At 48.1% G+C, this 24,081-nt stretch overlaps 1 protein-coding gene across 2 annotated transcripts in view; it reads right to left on the bottom strand.

The window, feature by feature from the left end:
• Positions 1-24,081, bottom strand: part of PIP4K2A (phosphatidylinositol-5-phosphate 4-kinase type 2 alpha) — a 197,082-nt gene that overhangs the window by 10,138 nt on the left and 162,863 nt on the right. For both annotated transcript variants that reach the window (XM_040451242.1, XM_040451243.1), the window contains exons 6-7: positions 21,672-21,710; positions 6,434-6,547 (exon numbers count right to left, since the gene is read on the bottom strand). In XM_040451242.1, coding sequence (XP_040307176.1) covers positions 6,434-6,547; positions 21,672-21,710 — 153 coding nt within the window. The remainder of the gene's footprint in view (positions 1-6,433; positions 6,548-21,671; positions 21,711-24,081) is intronic.

Here is a 24,081-nt window from a genome sequence, read left to right as displayed (position 1 = left end):
GAGACAGCTGGCCTCCAGGGACTCAAAGCTAAGAAGTCGTGAATTCAGGATCCCGCGTTCAAAGTTCGTTCTTTACACTGCGCTACGCTGCTTCTGGAAACTGCAGTAAGGCAGCTCTTCCCAAGTCGTGTTCTTTGCCACACTAGTACGGAAAAAATGAGTTCAATCAAATGGTTCCTGAGGAGGACGGCCTCCCCGAGTTGCCAAGCACAGGGAGTCTCCGCGAGGGGTAGGTAGGTGCCGGCGGCACGCCTCACAGCGGCTTCATCTCGGAACCGCTTTACCCCCCTTCGGGGCACCCCGTGGAAACAAAAGACGTCTGGGAAACACTGAGGCCGAAACACCCAGTCATGCTCTCTGACCCCGCCCCGGGTGTGGCGGGCAGGATGCTCCCCAGTGGCCACGGGCCGCAGGAGGCTGTGGCGGGGGCGGAGCTCAGCCTCTGGGCTCCTGGACATCAGGGTCCGTGCGTCTCTGTCTCCTGGCCCCTCCCACGCTGGGCACGGTGCTTGCAGAACACGCGGCACGCTGGCAGACACCGGGTTCCCGGCTGGCAACATCTCCCCGGAGAGCCCACGTGTTGGGGGGGGGGGCACGGGTGGGGGAGCGGGCTGCTGGACCGGGCCACAGGCCCCCTTCTTTCCATCCCCGCTCCTCCCGGATCCTTGGAAGGTCCCTGAGAAGCGGTAAGGGTCCCAGTCCTCTGGGAAGGGAGGATCTTTTCAAAATGCGACTCCGCCCCTGCTCTAGGCCTTGCAGTGAGTGCCTGTTCCTCGCGGGGCAGAAGCAAACTCGAACACGGCCCAGCGGACCAGGATGGTTGGCCCCATTACCTCTTTGGCTGCCTTGAAGCCTGTTCCAGCCCACCTTCTGGCCCTCTCGCCTGCACCACTTGACCTTCAGATCACAACTGCAGGGACGCTTGCTTCTGGAAGCCTTTCCCGATTCTTGCCTGGGCCACGCCCCTAAAGCACGGGCGTGGAGGGACCCGCACACTTTTCCCTAATGACACTTGGCTGGGCTGCACATTTACCTTGTTAGATTATTTGGGGAGGCTTCTGTCTTCCCTGAACACGGCAGCCCCGTGAGGGCAGGGGCTCTGGCTGTTTCTGCCCTCACGGTATTCCCGGTGGTAAGGTGTCAGTATTTTAAAAAAAAAATTTTTTTTTTCAACGTTTATTTATTTTTGGGACAGAGAGAGACAGAGCATGAACGGGGGAGGGGCAGAGAGAGAGGGAGACACAGAATCGGAAACAGGCTCCAGGCTCCGAGCCATCAGCCCAGAGCCCGACGCGGGGCTCGAACTCACGGACCGCGAGATCGTGACCTGGCTGAAGTCGGCCGCTTAACCGACTGCGCCACCCAGGCGCCCCTAAGGTGTCAGTATTTACTGGACAAGTGAATGAGATGCCTGCTGCCTCTTCCCCAGTCCCCTTGAACTCCCCCTAATTTCCCTAACCCCTTTCTCGAAGAAACAACCACCCAGGGCAAGTAAAAACATAGAACAAAGCAACAAAGAAACCTTTGAGACTGTAAGAGGAAGCACCTACTCCAAGCAAAGCGAGAGCATTTACCACGCATCTTTGCCAGAATGGAACCTCGCTATCATGTAAGTCTACTGTTTGACCTTCAGAAGGCTGGTTTTCAAACACCCTTGCAGGTGTGCCTGATTACAAAAGTAAGGGGCTGCCTGTAATGAACTTGCAAAGGTCAGCCGGGAAGGGAGGATGACCACGGCCGGGCCGCTGCACTCAGTGGAGTCCCTCCCCCGCCATGTCCGCGATGCTCACGACGCCAGGCCCTTTCCTGGGCCTTAGCTCTGCAGTCAGACTAGTGCCCAGGCTCCCTTTTTCAGTAAGGAAACATCTGTATCCAAAATACAAAACTGAAACCATCGGTGAAACATAATATGCATCTCTAGGTAAGAAGCTGCTCTCCGGGCTCCTGGGTGGCTCAGTTAGTTAAGCGTCTGACTTCGGCTCAGGTCGTGATCTCAGGGTTTGTGAGTTTGAGCCCTGCATCGGGATCTCTGCTGTCGATGCAGGGCGTGCTTTGGATCCTCTGTCTCCCTCTCTCTCTGCTCCTCCCCCACTCTCTCTCTCTCAAAAATAAATAAATATTAAAAAAAAAAAAAGAGCATAGGTCTGGGAGTCCGATGGGAAATGAAACCTTATTTCTCTCACTAGCTCTGTGACTTGACAAGGCGTCCACCTCCCCAAGCCTCAGTTATTCTAACTGTACGATGGGATAATCCTGCTAAGCTCATAGGGGTGTGGAGAGGAAGGAGAGAGGATGCGTAGCTCAGGTGTTGGAAACCGGGCCTCGCTCGCAACAATGGAGGCTGTTACTGTGGTTGCCCGTGTCGCTGTTATTCTGGTAGAAGGCTTTTTTCCATCAAGTCCGCACTTTAAACACGGGGACAGGTTCAAGTTAGGTGGGCCAAGAGGAGAAGCGCGGAGAACCCCACTAGCTCTTGTCTCCATAAAGTTTATTTTCCATCTCTTCTGAAGTAGAGGGGAATGTGGCAATAAACTCGAGAGTCTCGGTAGAGAAGATTCCCGCCGGGTGTCGCAAAACTGCCGTGGCCTGGAAGATTCCACGTGGCTGGGGAGGGGTTAAAGGTTCCACTGCTGGGGTTTGCCTCCAGCTGACATTAAGGAACTTAATACACATCTGTTCTGGTTTCTCTTCATCCCTTTAAGCTTCTGACTCAAATTTATTGATTTTTTTTTAAGTACGTAAGATTTCGAAGCATGACGATGTTTAAATCTCTATAATCTTCAGGCCCCTTGCCTTTCCTCCTTTTCCAACTTGTTAATAATTATCTGCCAGACCTTTGGGCTTCTTTTCCCCTCAGAAGATCCCACCTAATCTGATTCTTTCATGATTAATCCCTCTTTATGCCAAATCTCTGAGCTAGTGTCTTCTTCAAGATCTTTAACGAGTCCTGTCGCAAACCCTTCTAGAAAACGACGTGGTCAGGGAGCCATTAATAAGCTCTCTTTCGCAACGTTTAAACTCACTTTATTTATTAACACATTCGCTCTACTGAATTACCACCTCCTAACACATCTGCAATGCAGAATTAAAATTCCAACCAGCACTATTTAACAGTTCTCTTGTATCACTCGTTAAAAGTTGTAATAATCCTCCTTTGGGTCATTTATCGGGAAACAAAATCTTAACTGCGATCTCACAGACGTTTCTCATCTGCGTTTCGTATCAGAGCAGTTTAGGAGCGTGGCCTGACAGCCTCAAATCCCAAATTAGTCTCTGGGCTTGGTTTTCCCATCCACAGACTGGGTAACAACAGCACTCATCCCCAGGAGTTTCGAATGAAAGAGACGATGTCCGCATGGGAAGGAGTCAGGCTCCACGCGTGGCTCTGTCGACACTGGTGGCCCACCATTCCCCGCCGGCCTCCCCCGACTCCCACCCACCTCCAAGGCTGCGGGCCCAGAGACCCCACAGCTGAGATGCCCCGTGGTGGGGGTGCTCCCGGACACCACGGGGATCCCGGCGTGAGCCAGTGAGGGGTGTCAGTTCTCTGCAGTCACGATCGGCGCCGACCACGCGCAGGCCAGAAGGCAAGAGTGATTGCCCCTTTCCATACAGCACCTCCTTTTGGAGAAAAGGGCTCACCAATATGGAGTTATGTGCAAAGCTTTCTTTACAGAGTATACGAACAGAACAGGATTTTGGGTGCAGGGAAACAAAACAAAACAACCAGAACAGCTAGACTCTCATGACATTCTCTTCTTTTTGCTACAGAAACAGGTTACTGGGGCACCTGGGTGGCTCACTTGGTTAAGCATCGGACTTCGGCTCGGGTCACGATCTAACGGTTCGTGAGTTTGAGCCCCACATGGCGCTCTGTGCTGTCGGCAAGGAGCCACTTGGGACCCTCAGTCTCCCTCTCTCTCTGCCCCTCCCCTGCTTGCGCTCTCTCTTAAAAATAACCATTTAAAAAACAACATAAAAAAGATTACTTATTGAGGTGTAATAAGTTCACCTTTTAAGTCTTAAGTCAAAACCAAAAAGTACCACCAACCCCCATCCCCTCCAAAAAAACTAACAGGCCAGTCAGCTAACTTAGAAAGCAGAGTGTTACAAAAATGAAACTAGATTAAACTCTAGTTTCGTTTACCAAGATCAGATGTCAAGCTACCTCACCATAATTACCCGCTTAAAAATTTAATGATGCTTCTGCATGAATTTCAAAACTAAAGATACTTGTATCAGCCACTGAGAATTTTTTTTTTAAGGGAAGAATGCTTTATGCCCTGCTTCCATTTCAACAGAACAGCTAAGCGCGAGAGCCACGTATGGGATTAAACTCTCCAAATCCTCTAATCAACGACATTATTAGAGACAACAAAAGGGCTAAGAGGATCCTTATGTAATTCAGCTGTAAATCTGAACTGCTTCAGTTACGTTATTTCTGGAGTCTAAATATCCTAGTGGTACACAGCCAACAGAAAAAAGGATGAAAACGTTTTTTCTTGGCAGATCGTGCCCAACCCCTAAAGCATATTTACCACAATTGCTCAAGCCACATTATTCTCAGGATCAAAGATTCACTGATTAATGAATAAAAAGCTGAAACTGAGAAGGTCTTCCTCGAGTACTTAGTTATCAGTTAGATCAGGCTGACACCCAAGTAAGGGAAATATTTAATGTTGAATATGTATTATAATAGCCACTGACAACAATGGAAAAATAAACTTATTAATGAAAGACTGGAGAAAAATGTTACATGATTTTCTACTTCTTTTCTACTTCTATTTTTTTTTTTTAATGTTTATTTATATTTGAGAGAGAGACAGTGTGCAAGCAGGGGAGGGGCACAGAGAGAGGAGGAGACACAGAATCCGAAGCAGGCTCCAGGCTCTGAGCTGTCAGCACAGAGCCTGACGCAGGGCTCGAACTCACGAACTGTGAGATCATGACCTGAGCCGAAGTCGCTCAACTGACTGAGCCACCCAGGATCCCCTCCACTTCTCTTTCTCAGGAGACAGTTGTATCCTTCACAAATAAACAATATTTAGGTTCTAACTGAAGTATATACACGAGCTAGGTTAAAAAAAAAAGAAAAAAAGGTAAACGTTTTTAATGAGAATAAATTCATGACCTGAAAATAATTATGAACTCCTTCAATCGGTCTGGGTATCTTACAATGAAAGAGATGTTAGAACAGTGAAAAGAATATTGTAAAAACTGCTCAGCCCTCGCGGGGGATACAGTCTAATGCACACTCATCCTTTGGCTCAAACCATTTTAATTGTTTTTGTTTGATGACATGAAAAGAACTTTCCACAAAGCCTCTAAGTAGTAGAGCTGTATTGCTGTGTGGGGGACTGGATTTTAAAAGTAAAAAAACAGAGGCGCCTGGGTGGCTCTGTCGGTTGAGTGTCCTACCTTGGCTCAAGTCGTGATCTCACAGTTTGTGGGTTTGAGCCCTGCATCAGGCGCTGTGCTGACAGCTCAGAGCCTGGAGCCTGCTTTGGATTCTGTGTCTCCCTCTCTCTCTCTGCCCCTCCCCTGTTCACACTCTTCTCTCTCCTTCTCTCTGTCTCTCTCTCAAAAATAAGTATTAAAAAAATAAAGAAATAAAAGTAAAAAAAATAAAAAGTATACCACGTTCACGCATACGTACGAACAAAAGTTAACAGCTCAGCAAAACTTAGTTCAGTAACTGTCTAAATCAGAATTCTCTTTGCACTGTCTTACAAACCTAACAAATTTCAAGAAAATAACTTCTCCCGGCTTGATTTCTAAAAGATGCATAACAGGAAGTCCAACGGGAGAGCAGGAAAAGTACATTTCTCATTCTTAACCAGAATAACAGTGAAAGAAAGAAAACTTCATTATGGACGAAAAGCCCATTTTTCACACAGTATTTGATGTGTCACAACCATGGGGGCCCCCCCCCCGCCCCGCCACTGGTATCAGGAGCCACCTTTGCTCCGTTCCCACGACGTGTAAGGCTCAGTGGGGCTACTTTCACAGAGACTGCTGGAAATGTTCAAGCATCAGGTGACCGGGAATGTGTTCACGAACACCGAGATGCGGTTCCTGAACGTCTGCGTTTGAAATGCTCTGCTGCGTGACGGGACACTATGGTTCCGCGGAACCCTCACTCTGGGGGCCGCGGGCAGTCGGCGCGAGCGGGCTTCCACTGAACAGACCCTCCTGCCAACTAGAAGGTGGGAACCCGAGCGGGGCGATGCCCGGCAGAGGCCTTCAGGCGCTCTCTTCGGTTTGTGGTCCCGGGCGCTTTTCTAAACCAGACCACGCGTGAGATACACCTGCTTACACCTGACTTTGATCGCGTACAACAGGCATTTTGGCCTCGGTTGCAGAAGCTTCAGAAGCCAACCCAGACGGCGGACGTTTCTACAACGGGGCCGTCCTTTATACTGATTTTTCTTACCTCGACATCCTTTTTCAGTTTTTCCAGGAAGGCCTTTTTGTTGTTGTCGTCAATATAAATCTTCTGGCCCTCGTTAATGAAGTCATTATCCTTTAAGGTCGGTAGCTCTTTGGCCTAAAGCAAATGACAAAAAGAATGAAAGAAGCTTGAATAAAATAAAATTAAAAAAAACAAAACACGTATGTCTTCCAGTCCCCGGAGGATAAGTTTCCACCCCCAGAAACAGTCCCCCTCGTTCACTGTGGGAGTCTTTTACCCAAGGCAACAACATGCGAAGTGGCTTGAATACCGCAAGGGGGCACCAGTGAGCTACGGCCGCTGGAAGCATTCCCACCAGGAGTGGAGGGTCACACATACTCCATATTATGAAGTTTAGTAACAGATGTCATGGTTTTCGTGGGCATGAACCTGACTGGATTCACTTTCTTACAAGAGGTCTTCTAAGTATAGAGTTTGTATTCTTGGAATTCTTTGTCAGGAGCCTTCAATTTTCTTACTGGTACAACCCAACTCCACGCCCCCGACACTTTTTGGGTAGCCTTTGCCGGGTTCATGTTACAAATAACACGTTATCTGGCCTCAGAAAAGCACCATCCAGAATCATATCTAATTTCTCAGTCGGGGAGATCATGCAGCCAGAGGTTAGCCACCTGTCCTTCTAAGCCTTCCTGGTCACCACCCCGCCAAGAAAATTCTGTTTGCGGTTGGGCAATGCCGAAGGAAAATGTATTCTTTTAATACAAAACATACTAAGATGAGAAGTTCTGTCCTTTACAAATAAACAAGAGGGTGGTGGGCTGGCGATTAAACGGAACTTACGCTGACCCGATCAACGCAAAGTAACGGGGGGACGACCGAAACACGGGTCACAAGCAGAACAAAACTAGCTTATGCTGCAGGATAATATGGGCATTTAATTTTAAACTCGTGTGGATTATTCTATTTAACTTCGTGCAACCTGCATTTTGGGAGAGTTCAAGAGCAATCAAAACCCCTCCCCGCTCCCGTCAGCAACTCATGGCTTATTTCTTCCTCTTGAAAGGAATCCAATATAAGATATCGTCTTTCTTACCATATTAATGAATGTCTGAATGGCTCTCTTTTCCATAAGTGTGAGCTAAATGAAAAAAAAAAATAATCCAAGGAAAGAATGTATTCTCTTTCTTGTTCCCCACACTGCCCTACCCCGCTATTCAGAGTGATAAAAGAAAACCCATCGCACAGATCTGTGGAACCAGTTTTTTCTTTTTCAAAAATGTTTACTTTTGAGAGAGAGAGAGAGCCCGCGCGAGCAGGGGAGGGGCAGAGAGGGAGGAGGACAGAAGATCCGAAGCAGCCGGACGTGGGGCTCGAACCCACGAACCGTGAGATCGTGACCTGAGCTGAAGTCAGACATTGAACTGACCGGGCCACCCAGGCGCCCCTGCAGAACCGTTCCTCAAATGCCTGAAACTGCTCACTTTTCCTTCTATGTAAACTGCTCACATCTGTCTGAACATATACATATATGCACATATATTGCACAATTACAACTCTGTAGCTTTGCTACTCGTTTTTAACTTCGCCAAAATTTGAAGCTTTGCAATTTTTGGTAAGACTACTGCCATAATAGCTATTTCTTCAGTGCAGGTATAGCAGAGATCAGAGATCCAAACATTTGACACTTTAAATAATCGTATTCCTGGGGCGCCTGGGTGGCTCAGTTGGTTGAGCGTCCCACTTCGGCTCAGGTCGTGATCTCACGGTTCACGGGCTCAAGCCTCGCTTCGGGCTCTGTGCTCACAGTGCCGAGCCTGGAGCCTGCTTCGGATTCTGTGTCTCTCTCCGTCCCTCCCCTGCTCATGCTCTGTCACTCTCTCTGTCTCTCTCTCAAAAAAGAAATAAACACTAAAAAAAAAATTTTTTTTAAACAAAGCAGCATGAATACGCAAAATGGACAGATGAATAACAGCATTCTTGGGGGACACTGATCTACTTTCAAATACTTTTATGCGGAGTCAGAGTTTTGAGGAAATAAAAACACAATGCCGCTGTTCCCAAAAGCTATGGGAGGGGCCTGGTAGATGAACTCCCTAAATTTGTCATTAATAACTTGAAAATAATGTCATAAACGTGACACGAAAAACCCTAAATGTGAAGACAGCTCATTAACGTGAAATGTTGGGGTCAACCGCACTGAGCCCTCAGTTCTTCCATCGGAATCATAAACGTAACGAAGTTTCAGAGAATGAAGTGCAAGGATCTGAAGTTGAACAGACCCAGGGTTTCTCACTGCCCCAAACCCGGAACCGGAGGCGCCCCTGGAGAAAGGGCTGAAGCCAGGTCTCCACCCAGGAACAGAGATGGAGGGGACTCTCCAAGGGGACGACGTGGGCGTCTGTGTGTGTGTGGGGGGGGGGGCCCCCCCCCAGCAGCGTTAAGGATTAAGGTATCTGCCTCAACTCGCTTCGTATGTGTAAGAGAAGAAGGGCACAGGGATTTCTGTCTCTGTGTGAGCAAAAGGGAAACCTGAAGCCAGCGATGTCGGAGCCCCGCTGAGGCAGTAAATGACACGCTGGATAGGTGTTTATAATTCCAGGCACATTAATGAAGGTGAATGCCGTTTCAGGTTTACCCCAGCAGGGTTACTTCATGTGACAGGGAAAACTTAATCCTACCTCGTAAAACTCTGGGCACCCTGTACTATATTACTAAGCTCGCTTGTGAATTTCACAGGCACTAGGGACGTATTTAGATTGGATCAAGTTTTAAAAAGGGCAACCAGATTGGTTAAAAGACTTAAGGGCTTATCGAAAGTCTCAAGAGGCAAAGGCAGATCCTTAGTGGGGCAGCTGCTGGAGGAACCCAACACTGGTCTACGCGTACCCCACCCCCAAGTGCCTGTGGTGGGGCAAGAGCGTGGGAGCACCAGGATGTCGGGGACGGTCCGGATCCTGGCTCCACCCCCTTACTTGCCAGGGCCCAGGCCAGGTTTCTGGAACCCTCCAGGCTGTTGCCTTATGGGCAGCACGGGGGAAACCCCACCAGCACCAGCAGCCATAGGTACGGTGCTAATAAGCATTTCATGTGCCTCAATTCATTCAAGTGCATCATCTCCCTGGTTCTGCACAACAATCTTAACTATTTCTCTCAAATTCATACCGACAAGGAAACTGAGTTTAGAAGAGATTATGCAACTTTAAAAAATTTTTAATTTTTTTTTTTAAGGTTTATTCATTTTTCAGAGAGCATGAGTGGGGGAGGGGCAGCGAGAGAGGGAGACACAGAATCCGAAGCAGGCTCCAGGCTCCCAGCTGTCAGCACAGAGCCTGATGCGGGGCTCGAACCCACGAACCGTGAGATCATGACCTGAGCCGAAGTCGGATGCTTTAACCCACTGCACCACCCAGGCGCCCCTAAAATAATTTCTTTTAAAAAAATTAAAAAAAAGGACAAAGATAAAGTCCTCTGACAATGATTCATGCTCAAGCAAACCTTACTGCTTAGCTTTAAAACAAAAAATTTTTTTTAAATTTTAATTCCAGTAAAGTGTTATATTAGTTTCAGGTATACAATATAGTGATGTGACAATTCCATCACTCAGCGCTCATCACAGTAAATGTGCTCTTAACCCCCATCACCCCCCACCTCCCCTCTGGCAATCATCGGTTTGTTCTCTATAGTTAAGAATCTGTTTTTCGGGGGGCGCCTGGGTGGCTTAGTCGGTTAAGCGTCTGACTTCGGCTCAGGTCATGATCTCACGGTTCGTGGGTTCGAGCCCTGCGTCGGGGTCTGTGCTGACAGCTCAGAGCCTGGAGCCTGTTTCAGAGTCTGTGTCTCCCTCTCTCTCTGCCCCTCCCCCACTTGCACACACTCTCTCAAAAATAAATGTTAAAAATAATTTGTTTTTTGGTTTTTCTTTTTTCTTCTTATTACTTAGCTGGTAGAACAATTTCAATACATCCCTCTGATAATGAGAGGCATTTATATTTAAGACACATTTATTTATTTATTAAAAAAAAATTTTTTTTTCAACGTTTATTTATTTTTGGGACAGAGAGAGACAGAGCATGAACGGGCGAGGGGCAGAGAGAGAGGGAGACACAGAATCAGAAACAGGCTCCAGGCTCTGAGCCATCAGCCCAGAGCCCGACGCGGGGCTCGAACTCACGGACCGTGAGATCGTGACCTGGCTGAAGTTGGACGCTTAACCGACTGCGCCACCCAGGCGCCCCAAGACACATTTTTTTAAAGTGAAGAAAACCACTACGCGATGAAGTAATGAACTTAATAAACTCGCAGTGTTCACGGCCCACAGAGGTGAGGTCCACAGAGCAGCACAGAAGCCACTGTGGGCAGCAGTGCAGTCTACCCTTTGCTTCGCAACCGGATTATCTGCACTTAGGAGACCTTTGAAAGCCTCGAAGTCCCCGGCCTGGTCCTTTAACGGGTGTCTTTCATACCCTTTCCAGGTCAATGCAGAACCAGCCAGAGGGCGGAGGAAACCACCAGAGCTAAAGCCATCAGCTCAGAATCGTTTCTTCACTGCACTCCCAAGGCTGGCGCCCAGCCAGCGGTCAGCAACCTTTCTGGACTAGGTTAAGTCTTTATTTATTCCCTCTGAACCAAGTTCTCCTGGCCAGTTCCGTGTAGATTGGGAGCCCCCAAGTGTAATGAGGGAACTGTAGTACCACACTGGCCGGGAGGCGAGGCCCAGAAAGATCTACCACATGGCCCTCCCCGGTCTGCCCGGCCCTGGGCTGGGACTCCCGCCAGGAGCTGCTCCCAGGCCCCAGCCAGCCGAGGGAGGCTGCGTCCAACCCAGCTCAGCACAGAGTCCGGCACGGCCCCAGTTTAACGAGGCAAGGTGACTCTCCCTTGTGCAGGAGAGGATTCTACTGGGGTGGGCTAGCCCCGAAATGGCACTCACCCCCACTGCTGTGGCCTGGAAACGCGCAAAGACAGCCAAAGGTGTCAGCAGAGAGACACTGTCCCCTTGGCGACCGGCCTACCCTGCTTCCATGGTTGGGACAAAATTAGCAGGATGAATGTCCCCCCCACTTTCTTGCTGCGTCATTCATGCCAGACGGCGGGCCCGTCCGGCACGGCCCGGGTTTCTACACGGGCCCCGGACTGAAGCGTGAGGTTATGAGCACAAACTGGGTCCCGGCTGCCGGGGGTTACATCTCATCTGCTCCAGTTATCAGCTGTGTGACTCTGAGCAAGTTACTTAACCTCCCTGTGACTTGGCTTCCTCTCTCTAAACGGGGATCGGCAAGAACCCCGGCGCTGTTGTGACGATTCTGTGAGTTCGGACACATCAAAAGTTGGGGCGCCCGGGTGGCTCAGTCGGTTAGGCGTCCGACTTCGGCTCAGGTCACGATCTCACAGTTCCGGAGTTCGAGCCCCGCGTCGGGCTCTGTGCTGACCGCTCAGAGCCTGGAGACTGTTTCAAAGTCTGTGTCTCTCTCTCTCTTTGACCCTCCCCCGTTCATGCTCTGTCTCTGTCTCAAAAATAAATAAACGTTAAAAAAAAAAAAAAAAGCTTAGGGTCGAGCTTGCCACGTGGGGAGTTATATACAAACATTGTCAGGGTTCTTTGCTGGGCACGCTCTCAAGCATGGCTTGCATAGGCAGAGACAAACTCATTGCCGATAAGGTCGGAGCAAGGTTTTCAAAACGTTTGGCGTAGGTAACATTGTCATACTGGCTCTGATGTTCTGAACCAGCTGCTTAATGTGTCTCTTTCCAAGTCTTTACTTGTAAGACTCATCAGTAAGCAACATGCTATGTAACAACGTTGGTCATGGCCCAAACGGTTTATGTGTAACTAAACACAAACGAACATGGCCGTGAGAGTCAGGACGTACACGCGACTGTAGTTGGAACCTGAAGGTCACCAACACGTGGATATTTTAAATGTATAGATGCTTCCGAATAGAATTACTTACTATTCCCTAGGGTTCCGTAAAAGATATAAATGATCTCTAAGGACAGATTTGGCCAGGGCTTTGAGATTAAAAAAAGGGAAAAATCTGCAGACCTAGCCACCACCAAATTTGGAACTCTCAGTTTTAGAAATGAGAGTGTGCCTCTGTCGCCAGCTCAGCAGACAATGACCCAGGAGCGAAGGCGGTGGCCAGAGAGAAATTACGGATCCCCGGGGGGCAGAGGAGGCAAGGGTAGAAGGCATGGAGGGAAGGAGATAAAAAAAAACCCAACCAACCAACCAACCAAACAAAAAAAAACAAAACAAAAAACAAAACAAGGCATTAGAACTGCCCTTCTAATATAAACATTTTTAGCACTTTTAATAAAAACTTAAAAATTCCTAATTACTAAAAATTTTACAAATGCTCTGTGAAGACATAACCAAAACTAAATGTTTACCTAAAGGATTTACATCTTGTTTCCAATGGAGATGATCCCATTGGGTTGCATACATAGTTGCCTGTTTCACTGGGTTCTGTGCTTTGATACACGGTTGCTGTCACCTGCATGGAGTTAATTAACCCTGGTTATTTTAAGGGTTAGGAGCCAGGAATGATACAGAAGTGTTATTTCAGTGACATTAAGAAATCAAATTATCTTTCAGAGGAGTCAAAAAAACACTAAAAAAAAAAAAAAAAAAAAACCCAAAAATCTGGGCGCCCGGGTGGCTCTGTCCGTTAAGCGTCCGACTTCGGCTCAGGTCACGATCTCACGGTCCGTGAGTTCGAGCCCTGCGTCGGGCTCTGTGCTGACAGCTCGGAGCCTGGAGCCTGTCTCGGATTCTGTGTCTCCCTCTCTCTGACCCTCCTCCGTTCATGCTCTGTCTCTGTCTCAAAAATAAACCATTAAAAAAAATAATAAATAAATAAAAATAAACGTCTAATTGTAAACCCCGACGTCAAAAATTGCTGCCTGGTGTCCCTTTGATGGGCCGTATTGTCACATTGGGAGCCAAAGACACAACATTAAAAAAATATATATATATGTACTAATTATTGTCTCATGTTCGGGGTTGCTTATGTTCCTGATTTACTTGTTATTCAAGGCTCACCTACATGAAAATAAAGTTTGCAAAAAATAAAAAATAAAAAGAATAAAAAATAAAAAGAATAACAGGCTTTCCAAAACACTTCATAAAAATCAGTCTGTGAGGCTGAAAATCTATTCTCCAGAAATATTTCTGTGAGGGAGGGAATTTCAGGTAATCCTTACACTGGAGCTAGGATAAAGAGAACCTGATCGAATAACATCACGTATATGGTATCAATTTTAGGGTAATCAGAGATGTTAGAGATTTACAATAAAGTCAGTTCTGCTTCTCAAAACATCCAAGCCACAAATTTGATACACGGAAAGGCAAATGGGTGAATGTGGGTAAAGTTCGTACAGAAGCAGCAAAGACAACAGTTGTTTTCTCACGGAAGAGCACGTGTAACAACCTTCTTTCACAACATAAGCAGAATGTTTACATACGTCCGTGGCTTGGGAAGTGACCCGACGGCTCTTCCTGCACCTTGTAATTTCCACAGTGAGAATGTACAGCAGCTGGATGTGAAAGGTGCGTGGTTTTCATTTTGAACTTGTCTATGTGTAAATGTAGAAAGAGAATATGCCTCAACACCCTTGTCAAACAGCGCTGCAATTCGGTAACACAAAACCGGCTAAGCCCTAGTACGATTTGGCCACTTAGAACTGTTAAGGCTAGGGGCGCCTGGGTGGCCCAGTCGGTTAAGCATTCGACTTCGGCTCAGGTCATGATCTTATGGTTTGTGAGTTCAGGCCCCGGGTCGGGCTCTGTGCTGACAGCTCAGAGCCTGGAGCCTGTTTTGGATTCTGTGTCAACCTCTCTCTCTGTTCCTCCCCCACACGTGCTCTGTCTCTCTCTCTCTCAGAAATAAACATTAAAGGGGTGCCTGGGTGGCTCGGTTGGTTAAGCGTCCGACTTCGGCTCAGGTCATGATCTCACGGTCCGTGAGTTCGAGCCCCACGTCGGGCTCTGTGCTGACAGCTCAGTGCCTGGAGCCTGTTTCGGATTCTGGGTCTCCCTCTTTCTCTGACCTTCCCCCATTCATGCTCTCTGTCTCAAAAATAAATAAACATTAAAAAAAACAAAAACAAAACCGTTAAGGCTGGCAAGTGCCCAGATGTTGGTTATTTAGCTTCCCTATTTTTTTTTTAATGTTTATTTGTTTATGGGGGGAGGGGCAGAGAGAGGGAGAATCTGAAGCAGGCTCTGTGCAGCTAGTGTGCAGAGCCCGATGTGGGGCTCGAACTCACGAACCGTGAGATCATGACCTGAGCTGAAGTCGGATGCTTAACCGACAGAGCCGCCCAGGTGCCCCTGCCTAAAATTTTCAAGCTAATATTTAAAATGTGAAATTACTGCTTTTCTGATATTGTCATACTTTTCAAAACATGATGGCCCTTTAACTGTAAGGGCCTGTCCCTGTAAGTGACGATGTCAATGGTGACAGTTTGGTTTTCCTCCACAGGCTGTGACGTGACAGTTAACCTGCATGCCAGACACACAAAACAGGTGGTTGCGATCTGACCAGAAGATTCTGTCGCGCAAATGTTGATGGTGACGACGTAAGAAATCTCAAGAGTCTGAAAACTGAAGAAGCTTGCTAAGTACTATATAGTTTCTGGTTTAATACTAACATAGCGAACATCACAATTTTATTATTTTAGTAAGTATGCATCTGCAACAGCTTGCCTTAAATTCAGGTCCCATTCTAAATCTTAAAGTCCTCTCTCCACCCTGACTCTTTCTGGAACTAAGAGTTTTCAGCTTAAAAAAAAAAAAAAAAATTCCCTATCTAACAGCACTGCTCCCTGTGCGCTTGGGATACTCTGGGTTGGATTCATCCCAGAGCAGTAAAAATGAATTGAAGGCAACTAGGAGTTTATACACGACCGCAAGCCAGACCTGCCTGAGGACTTTCATGCTGTCACCTGGCAGGTGCTGTCACCTAGCAGAGTCACTGCCTGTGCTATCTTCTCTCTTTTCCACCTGCCACTCTTACCAAATTCCAAACGAACTGAATCTTAAAAACTCCACTTCCCAGAATCACCCCCATGGTTTACATTAGAGGGTTCTTACATCTGCTAATACAATAGGACAGTTCCAAACATTTTTTCCATTAACCACAGCAATCACCTTCACCTATACCTAGAACAGACAGGATTTTAGTGACTGTCAGTCAAGTCCAGGACTCCTCAAAGTCAAGTCTAATATCTGCATCTCTGCAGGAGGGGAAAGTTTCACTTGAAACGAGAGATCTTGCACGGAAGCAGGAGAACCAGTGATACAATCAAATCTTTTAATCTTATGAATGACGACCAAGTGAAATGATTGATCCCCACACCCCGAACTTCCATTAACGCCAGAGCAGGGGCTGGGACTCAGATCCACTAATGCTCTTTGCACCCCCCCTCCCCAAACCCCCCTTTATATATAAACCCTCTCTGGGCCACAAGGCAGATGTTAGTGCCGCTGCCTTTAACTTGAGGTCCGAGAAACAGACCCCGCTCCTGCCCTGGCAGGAACCTATTCCTTGCACTTTGGGCGCTGGAAGAGGCGTTTCTAACACTGGCTGGCAATGGGAACCGATTCGCTTCCATCTGGGGAGAAAAGGGAGTTTACAGAAGAAGGTTAAAGCGTTAGCTGAGTTTAGGGTTTAGAACCCGTGATAATCTACCTTTAACCGATCATCAGCCGACAGCAGAAAGATTCCCAGAAGGACACGCTGCTGTGCTCAATGCTCCGAGCGTCTTTGTCCCCTTGCCTTTAACTGCATCCCAAAGAACCAGACAGAGGGAGGAATTAATCGCAATTTGCTACAATGTAAAGATCGCAAAAGAAATGCTGGAAACTGGCTTAGGAAAGCAGTTTTCGATGTAAGGGTATTAATGATGAATTCGCCTGACGCCTCGGTCAGTAATAGGTAAAGTGTCAGAGACAATGACACTCACTTAATTGCCAGTGCAATTCACAATGCCCAGGGATCGACAAGGCAGCTTTCTGTAGCCCATTATCAAAGTGTCAACAATGATTATTGCCGATATCGTTATACAAATGTCAATTGCAGGACAGCTGTTTTCTTTCACACGGGTTCCAGGGAGAAGGTTCTATGTTAGCAGAAGCAGTTAGAAGGTTCTACGGTAGAAGCAGTCTTCCTATTGCGACTTAGTGACTCCATTACACAGGCTTTACTTCACCCAAGCAAATCAGACATGAGTTTGAAGAAGAACTGTGCAGAGCGATGAACAAAATGCATATTTGTGTAAGTCCCCAGGACTCTCTCGCTCAAGAACATGGGCTTTTTAAAGAGTCAGGTCAAATCCCCCAGAAATCAAGTGAGCCCAGTTATGTTTTCTTTTACTTCCCTAGATTCCCTGCTGAGTGGCTTGCTTGTTGGCAGCGTGGCTCAGGCTGTCATTTGTAAAAAGCAGTCCGCTCAGCTATAATTACTAATTCGATGTCACACTGGAATCGCAGCGCAGCTGTGAAAAGATCGACCACCAGGGAGATTCGCATTTCTCGGTCTCATTTAGAGGAGGTAAACTGCCGGAGCCGTGAATGGAAGATGCCCTTCCATTAAAAAGGAAAGAATTAAAGAATAAAACAAGTCATAGCAGCTGTCAAAATCTGACAACGGCTTTAAAAAAAAAAAAAAAAAAAAGCCCTGGTTTTTTTTTTTTTTTTTAAATTCAAGACATCTGTACGTACGTGTTCTGATACTTGTTGCCATGAAAGTGATTCCATTATTGTTGCAACAGAACTTCTTTATTTCCCTCAGCGCCATCTTCATTATGATGCTAATGCAAATCACACTAATTACGAGGGAGCTGAAATCAGGGGACGGGACTTGTCTGCACCTAGATCACTAAATATTTGAAATGACGGTTTCAAAACTTGTCACCAACAAGTTGGAAGTCCGGGCAATGAAGACAGTTATGGAGATTCAAATGAAAGGGAAAACTCACAAGCCAGATTACTAATCAAGCCAAGGCCGTGGGGGTTCTTCACGAAAATTATCCTTTGCACCGTGACAATCTTTTTTTTTTTTTTTTTTTTTTGTTGGAGAATATAGTTACACGGTGAAAGCAGTGAGAAGACTCTTGGCACATCCTGGGATTCCATTCGTGAAAGGCTAAAATGCAGAAAATAAATATATCTAACGGCGGCTGTTTTGAGGACATCAGTGGTTTTACTTGCGAAGCCAAAGAATAGCATGTTTTTTTTGGGAGAGGAAAAATATCCACTGCTCGTGGAAAGAAAACCTGAAAGTTGAGAGGGCAAGAAGGGCAAAGACATGTTTTAGAACTTGAAAACCCAATGTCCTTAGGAGTTCATCTCTATTAATACATTTCATTGCTTTTTAGTAGGACAGTTTAGTGACCATTCCCTCGGCTGTTGCCAGATTATAAACAAACCGCCGTATCAGAGAGCCCTGATGCCCTCCTGCCAATGCGGGGGGGGGGGGGGGGGGGCCGCCCCCCCCAATAAAAAATGTGAATTACTTTTACATTCCTTATCTTTAAGGTGCTTCCTCTCGCCCCTGCTCGGTGAGCACTTGTAAACTACAAGGGCAGGCGGGTGGCCTTGTGGAGCTCCTCTTTGTGGAAGAAGACTTGTCATGAACCCCACGCCCCGACAGAAGTAGAGGGCACAGAATTCTTCCCCAGGGCAATCGTGTGGACCGCGTTAATGTGTACACGGTGTAAGACACAGGGAGGTCGCTTGTGTTTATATATTAAAAACAAAAACAAAAACGGAGGCAACTTGCCAACATAGCATGAAACCGAACCATTGATGTCGCTACTTTAAGAATTTTGAGATCAAGACTCAGAATGAACTGCTCCAGCACCGTATTTAACTCCGAAACATTGTTTCTGTCAATGCAGTGAATGTTTCATGATTCACGGGATTAACCAGAATCTTTGATGCTATGTCCTTTTAAAACAGGAGACCGAAAGCTGCCAGACATTCAGAGGGTAACAGCACAGTGGTCAGAAGCGTGAGCTCTGGGCTGAGACCCTTGGCTGTATCACATCGTAACTGGGGGACTCTGGACAAGTTACTGAACCTGTCTGCGAACTAACTTCATTTACTCAGAGGAAGTAATAAGAGCACCAACCTGGTGGTAAGGATGATCCGACCGAATTCGTGTAAGGTTTACACTCCACAAATGTCAGTTATCACTATTTGCCTTTCTAAGGCCCAAGGCATCAAAACGCACAGTAAAAACACAAACCCCAGACGAAGGGAAGGTTTCACCTCTGCCACTGATTGTGTGACGCCCCACGGGAACGTAAGTTCATGGGTCTCAAATCGGTCCCGATGTGAGGTAGGGGAGGTCGTTCCCCTCTCTGACTTCTCTAAGCCCATCTCCCAGGGAGATGTTTTGAGGAACAATTTAGAATATGAGAAAAGCATTCTAAGCATTTTAGGCGCCTCAGAAAAGCAGGTTGCTGTTAGAAATTCTGTAATTTCACTCTTTTTCACAGCCACCTAGACCAGTAAAAGGCGGCGCATTTTTGGTGAAGGGGGCAGTGGGGGTGTGGTGAGGGCCTTGGGCATTCTGGGCAGTGCACGGTCCTGCAGGCAGAGAGTAGAGGGAGGGATAGGGAACGAAAGGTCTGCTTCTGATGAAATAATACAGCTTCGAGGATGTCAAATACTTGTGGCTTTCCTTCGTAGATGTCCTCGTTTGCGGATTTTGGCTTCAGCAGCAACCACCCCATGGCCTGTAACTGTCTTTCTGGGCATTGTTTATTGTCCAAGCAGACCATGCCCTTGGGGAGCAAACCTGAAGACATTAAAATGAACAGAGGGCGGGAAGGGTGGGGCCTGCTAGCAATGATCTCAAGGGACCGGGGCGCAAAGGCAAAACAGAGCCACCGACGTGGAGAAGTGGATGCCACCCCAACCACAGTTCCTCCTCAGGGGCTGGCTTCTTGTTACGACGCAGAAAAGTCTGTGTGGCTCTCTAGATGGTCCAGATTATTTTCTCCTAGGAGAAAACCCAACCATACTAAACCTCTGAGTCTCTCACGGGCTCAAACTTAAATACCCACTTGAGTCTTGAGCACCTTGGAAAAACTGTTCAGTCATAGCAACATGGAAGTCCACAGTCCATTGTTTCTGCTGCTTTTGGCCAAAGCTGGCGCCTTCAGGGTGCTGTAGGTGGAGGTCAGAAATGTCAAAATACACCCACTAGTGCACAGTAGAGATACAAATGGTCGAAGAAGGAGCCACCGTTTCCCTTTCTCTTCCCCGCTCCTTCACCCACTGCTCTCCGGCTTCTGTGGCACCCACTGTCACAGGCAAGGTCACCAGAGATTTCCTTGGTGATAGGCCAATGGGTAACTCTCAGTCCTCACCCTACCTGAGCCTGCAGAAGGATCTGATTTACCTGATTCCGGGGCACTTCTCTCTCTCTGGTTTCTGGGCTACGACCAGAGTGCACGTCTCCTAAGACCAGGGGCAAGGTTCACTGGGCATTTCTCACAAGACACTCAGTAAATGTGTCTCTTTGGCCGATCCTTTGCGGGACTCTCGTCCTTAACCCACTCCTTAAATCCGATGCTCTTCTGGGCTGGTTCCAGACACACTTCTCATCCTGGGCGGTCTCATATATTTCCCTGATCATCCTTCCTGGAGGTTTCCAAGCCCCTTTGCTTCCGGCTGAAACCTTCCCTGCCGCCCCTCATGCCAAATGAGCATCTCTGTCATGGGGGAGAGGGGGACTGACATTTCAAACTCCTCCCACTCTGCTCTCCCCCGTCCGTGAGTAGAATCGACACCCTCCCCACCGTCCAAACCAGACAGCCGGGAGTCATCCCGAACCCCGCCCTCCCTCCACACACACACTCCCTGGCACTGGTCCCCTGGCAGGGGGGGACCAGCTCATTTAATCTCTGAGCTCTGTGGATGCTTCCTCCTAAACCTCCATAACCTATCCTTGTCGGCCATCCCAGCTCTGGCCACCATTTTATCCCGGTCATTTCAATAGCCTTTCCAACTGGTGCGGCTTACCTCCCCCTCCAGCTAGGGTGCCCGGTGCGCCCCCTCTGCACCCCTGTACAGGATGCTCCTTCTCACCCCTTCCTCCAGCTAACTCTGACTTGTCCTCAGGTTTCCAAACATCACCTCCCCCAGGAAGCCCCTCCCCCCCGACCCCACCAAGCCAGAGTCAGGGGCCACATGTGCCCTATTAAACCGCTTATCACACGAGATGGTCATTTCCTATTTAACGTCCGTATCGCCTCCTAGATGGGTCTGTGTCGTTCATTATTTTAGTCCCTGAAGCCTGTAGGGATGGTACCCACGAAAGCATTCACAAACACTTCTGAATGAACACAGCAGATCTCCAAAATATAAACTGCAAATCTAGACGGAATGACGCCACTCTAAGATAATAATTTAAAAACAAAACAAAAACAGAAAACCTTGAGCCCAGCTTCCAAACGGTTTGGTCAAAAAACAAAAACAAAAACAAAAACCAAAACCAAAAACAAAGGCACTTCCCAAGGTGACAAGGGGGAATAACTGAGGGTACAGAGGTCCCTTTCATATAAGCCAATGTCGATTTTGGTCAGTTCAGATTTACACGCAGAAAGCCACTTCCCACATTCTCAATCAAACGGATTCAAGTTGAATCTGTCATCTTGCCTAATAAACGAGATGGGATTCAAATATTGCCTGCTGTCCGGTGACTCAGGAAAAGGTAAAAAGAGGTAGTCTCTCCATCCCTAATTCTGCAAGTGACACACATTCCAACCCCATCTTAGAGTCGGAAGGGAGTCGGAAGCTCATCCGAGCCAACCTTTCACAGGTCAAGCTGAAGCTTTACCACCCTCATTTTGCAGGTGCGAAGCCAGGGCTCAGGGAGGCGCGGAAAGCACTCGAGCCCCCGCCCGCTGGTTCGGGGTAACGTGGGGCCGGGACCCGACGGCTGCTGAGCTGTGCCTGCCAGTCTGGATCCCGAGAGACCGGGTTCAAGACCGGGTTGCACGCGAAACGCTTCTTTCACCCACCCTTAAAACCAAGAACTACTCCATGAGCCAACACAGAGGGAGGGGGGCACCTCATCCGAGGAAGCGAGGGCCGCAGGCGACCCCTCAGATGGGTGACGCGGTGCTGGTGTGGCGGAAGGGAGCCGGGAGCGTCGCGGCGGAAGCCAAGAGGGAAAGTGGGGGGACAGGGGTGCTGTTCCCGCACGTCGGCAGGACCGCGCCGGGAGTAGGTCAGGGTACTCACCTTTTCCTTGTCGCTAGCTTCTCTAGCCACCGTGGAGCCCTGAAACACAAACACATCATGAAAACAGGCACACGGGAGGCATCGGGCTTTGCACGTTTAAAACACGCGCGTGTGCCAGGGCAGAGCGCAGAACACGTGAGCGCCAACTTCGCCGTGGCGCCTCAGCCCGCGTGGGCTCTGTCCCCTCCCCGACCATGACCCTGCCCCGTGGGTGCTCCCTGCTCCGCAGACCTTCCTGTTGGCTCGTCTCTAATCCTCTCCCTAGCTTGTCACCCGAGCTGTCTTCTCCCTGGTTCTCGCCCCCCCGGCCCCCCCCCCAATGGAAATCAGAAAACCTGACAATCACTTGAGTGATCAATCACTCAACGTTGGATCCAAACCACGCTCTGCTTCTGGCCCCGACTGCCAGAAATGGTTGGTCTTAACGGTCTTCAAAGGGGAAGCGGGCCACTAAGTGGCTGCAGGGGCCACGGGGGCACAGAATGCCCCTTTCCCCCACATTACGTCTTCCAGCTATGGGCGCGCCTGGCCCTCTGCCTGTCTTTGTCCGTTTCCGAGAAATGTCTTCCTCGTTACCGTGAGTAACCCGTGTGTACCTCCCGGGCCCCCTCACTCTGGGAATCCCTTCAGACCCACACATTCACCCGCACCCCACTTTGTGCCAGGCGCCCGGCCGAGCACAGAGGTAGAAAGTGGAAGAAAACACAGTTCTTGATCCCAGTAACTCTGCTCGGCTGCATTGGTTCTCCGAGCTCTGTCATCACACCAAGAACCGTTCATTCTTGGTGTTCCTCAGCGGCCACAGCAGGATCTCACATAGCGATCGATGCCTGGTGTTCCCTGAATCGATGGCTGGAGAAAGATCCTGACCGATTTCCTGCTCTCCCTTCCCCCCACTCAGGTCAGCGGTGATGCGCTTACCTGACCACCTCTTGTACACCCATTTATTGCCCTGGAATACTTGCCTTAGCCAACCATTAAGAGAACTTATCTGTGACTTGAGGAAAGTTAAAGTGGCTTCTTGACTGGCCATTCTTAAATCAAAATTTACTACTCCGTGACCATCTTGCATCCAAGCAGCTCAGGCACTGATTAGAAAGTAGCCCGTAGGGGCGCCTGGGTGGCTCAGTCAGTTGAGCGGCCAACTTCGGCTCAGGTCATGATCTCACAGCTTGTGAGTTCAAGCCCCGTGTCGGGCTCTGTGCTGACAGCTCAGAGACTGGAGCCTGCTTCATATTCTGTGTCTCCCTCTCTCTCTGCCCCAACTCACTCATGTTCTGTCTCTGTCTCTCTCAAAAATAAATAAACATTAAAAAAAAATTAAAAAAAAAAAAAAGAAAGTAGCCTGTAATTCACAGATGAGAGACTCAGACTGAGGAGTCTCCTGATACTGGGGACGGGGGCCCAGGCTGGAGTCCCCACCACCCTGGGGCCAATTCTCTACCCCTCTGGTACTTGGCATTCCCGGGTCCGGTGGATGTGTGAGATCCTGCTGTCAGCCCAGGGGAAATGCTCAGTGTTTCTCGGGGATGCGTCAGGGGAGCACAAAGCCGACCCACGAAACGATGACAAGGTGAGTGGTTCAGAAGGAAAACCTGGGGCCCCTTTCCACAACCACAGCACGTACTCCTCTGCACAAACCCAGCCGCTGCCCCTTGCAATGGCCTGTTTGCCCTTCTTCAGGGATTCTTGAATACAGACCACAAACACCTTCCTTTACACACTGGTTTCTAACAAAGAATGTTCTCAAATTCAAAAAACAACAAGACAGGATATTTGCAATATTTGAGCACTGTCTACGCTTACTGGTCAGAGGAAGAAACTACTTATTCCTCTTTGTATCTTTAGCCAAGTTTCTGGTCGCTGTGTGTGTATTATTCCCCCTGTAACAGAATTTACCAGGCTCTGAGTCTCAGGGAAGCTTCATTTCTATGTAAATGCAGATCATTAGCCGGGAGTGGGGCCCCCCCCGCGGCGGGCTGGGCGCGGGAACCTCACCCAAATTTAAATTAACTCAAAATAAAAAAACAGAAATAGAAAATAAGGTTAGTTAAGTCATGGCCAAGAGTGTGAGCCACAAGATGATGCCAGATGTCCAGGTTCCATCACAACAGAAAGTCCTGGCAAGAACAGAATTTATTTTTTCTACAAGCTAAGGAGGGAGATGAAATTATGAAGTCAAATTACAACTATAATATCCAGGCTATAAGTATAATTTACATCAAGTTATGTTTACTAGGTGCTTGCTTGAATGAGGCACTATCTGAGGCATTTCTGGGGCATAAAAAATAAAAAGGACCAAAAATTTGCCTTTAAGGCACTTACTGGTAGAATGGATAAGTCACAACCAAATTCACTGACCAATTCCCATATGCTACACATTATGCTGGACATAACATATATACATATA

This window comes from Herpailurus yagouaroundi, unplaced genomic scaffold (assembly GCF_014898765.1).
Source record: "Herpailurus yagouaroundi ecotype Mexico unplaced genomic scaffold, PumYag 203, whole genome shotgun sequence".
Taxonomy (NCBI): Eukaryota; Metazoa; Chordata; class Mammalia; order Carnivora; family Felidae; genus Herpailurus; species Herpailurus yagouaroundi.
Note: the sequence above shows the minus strand (reverse complement) of the source record. Positions and strands in the feature narration are given on the sequence as shown.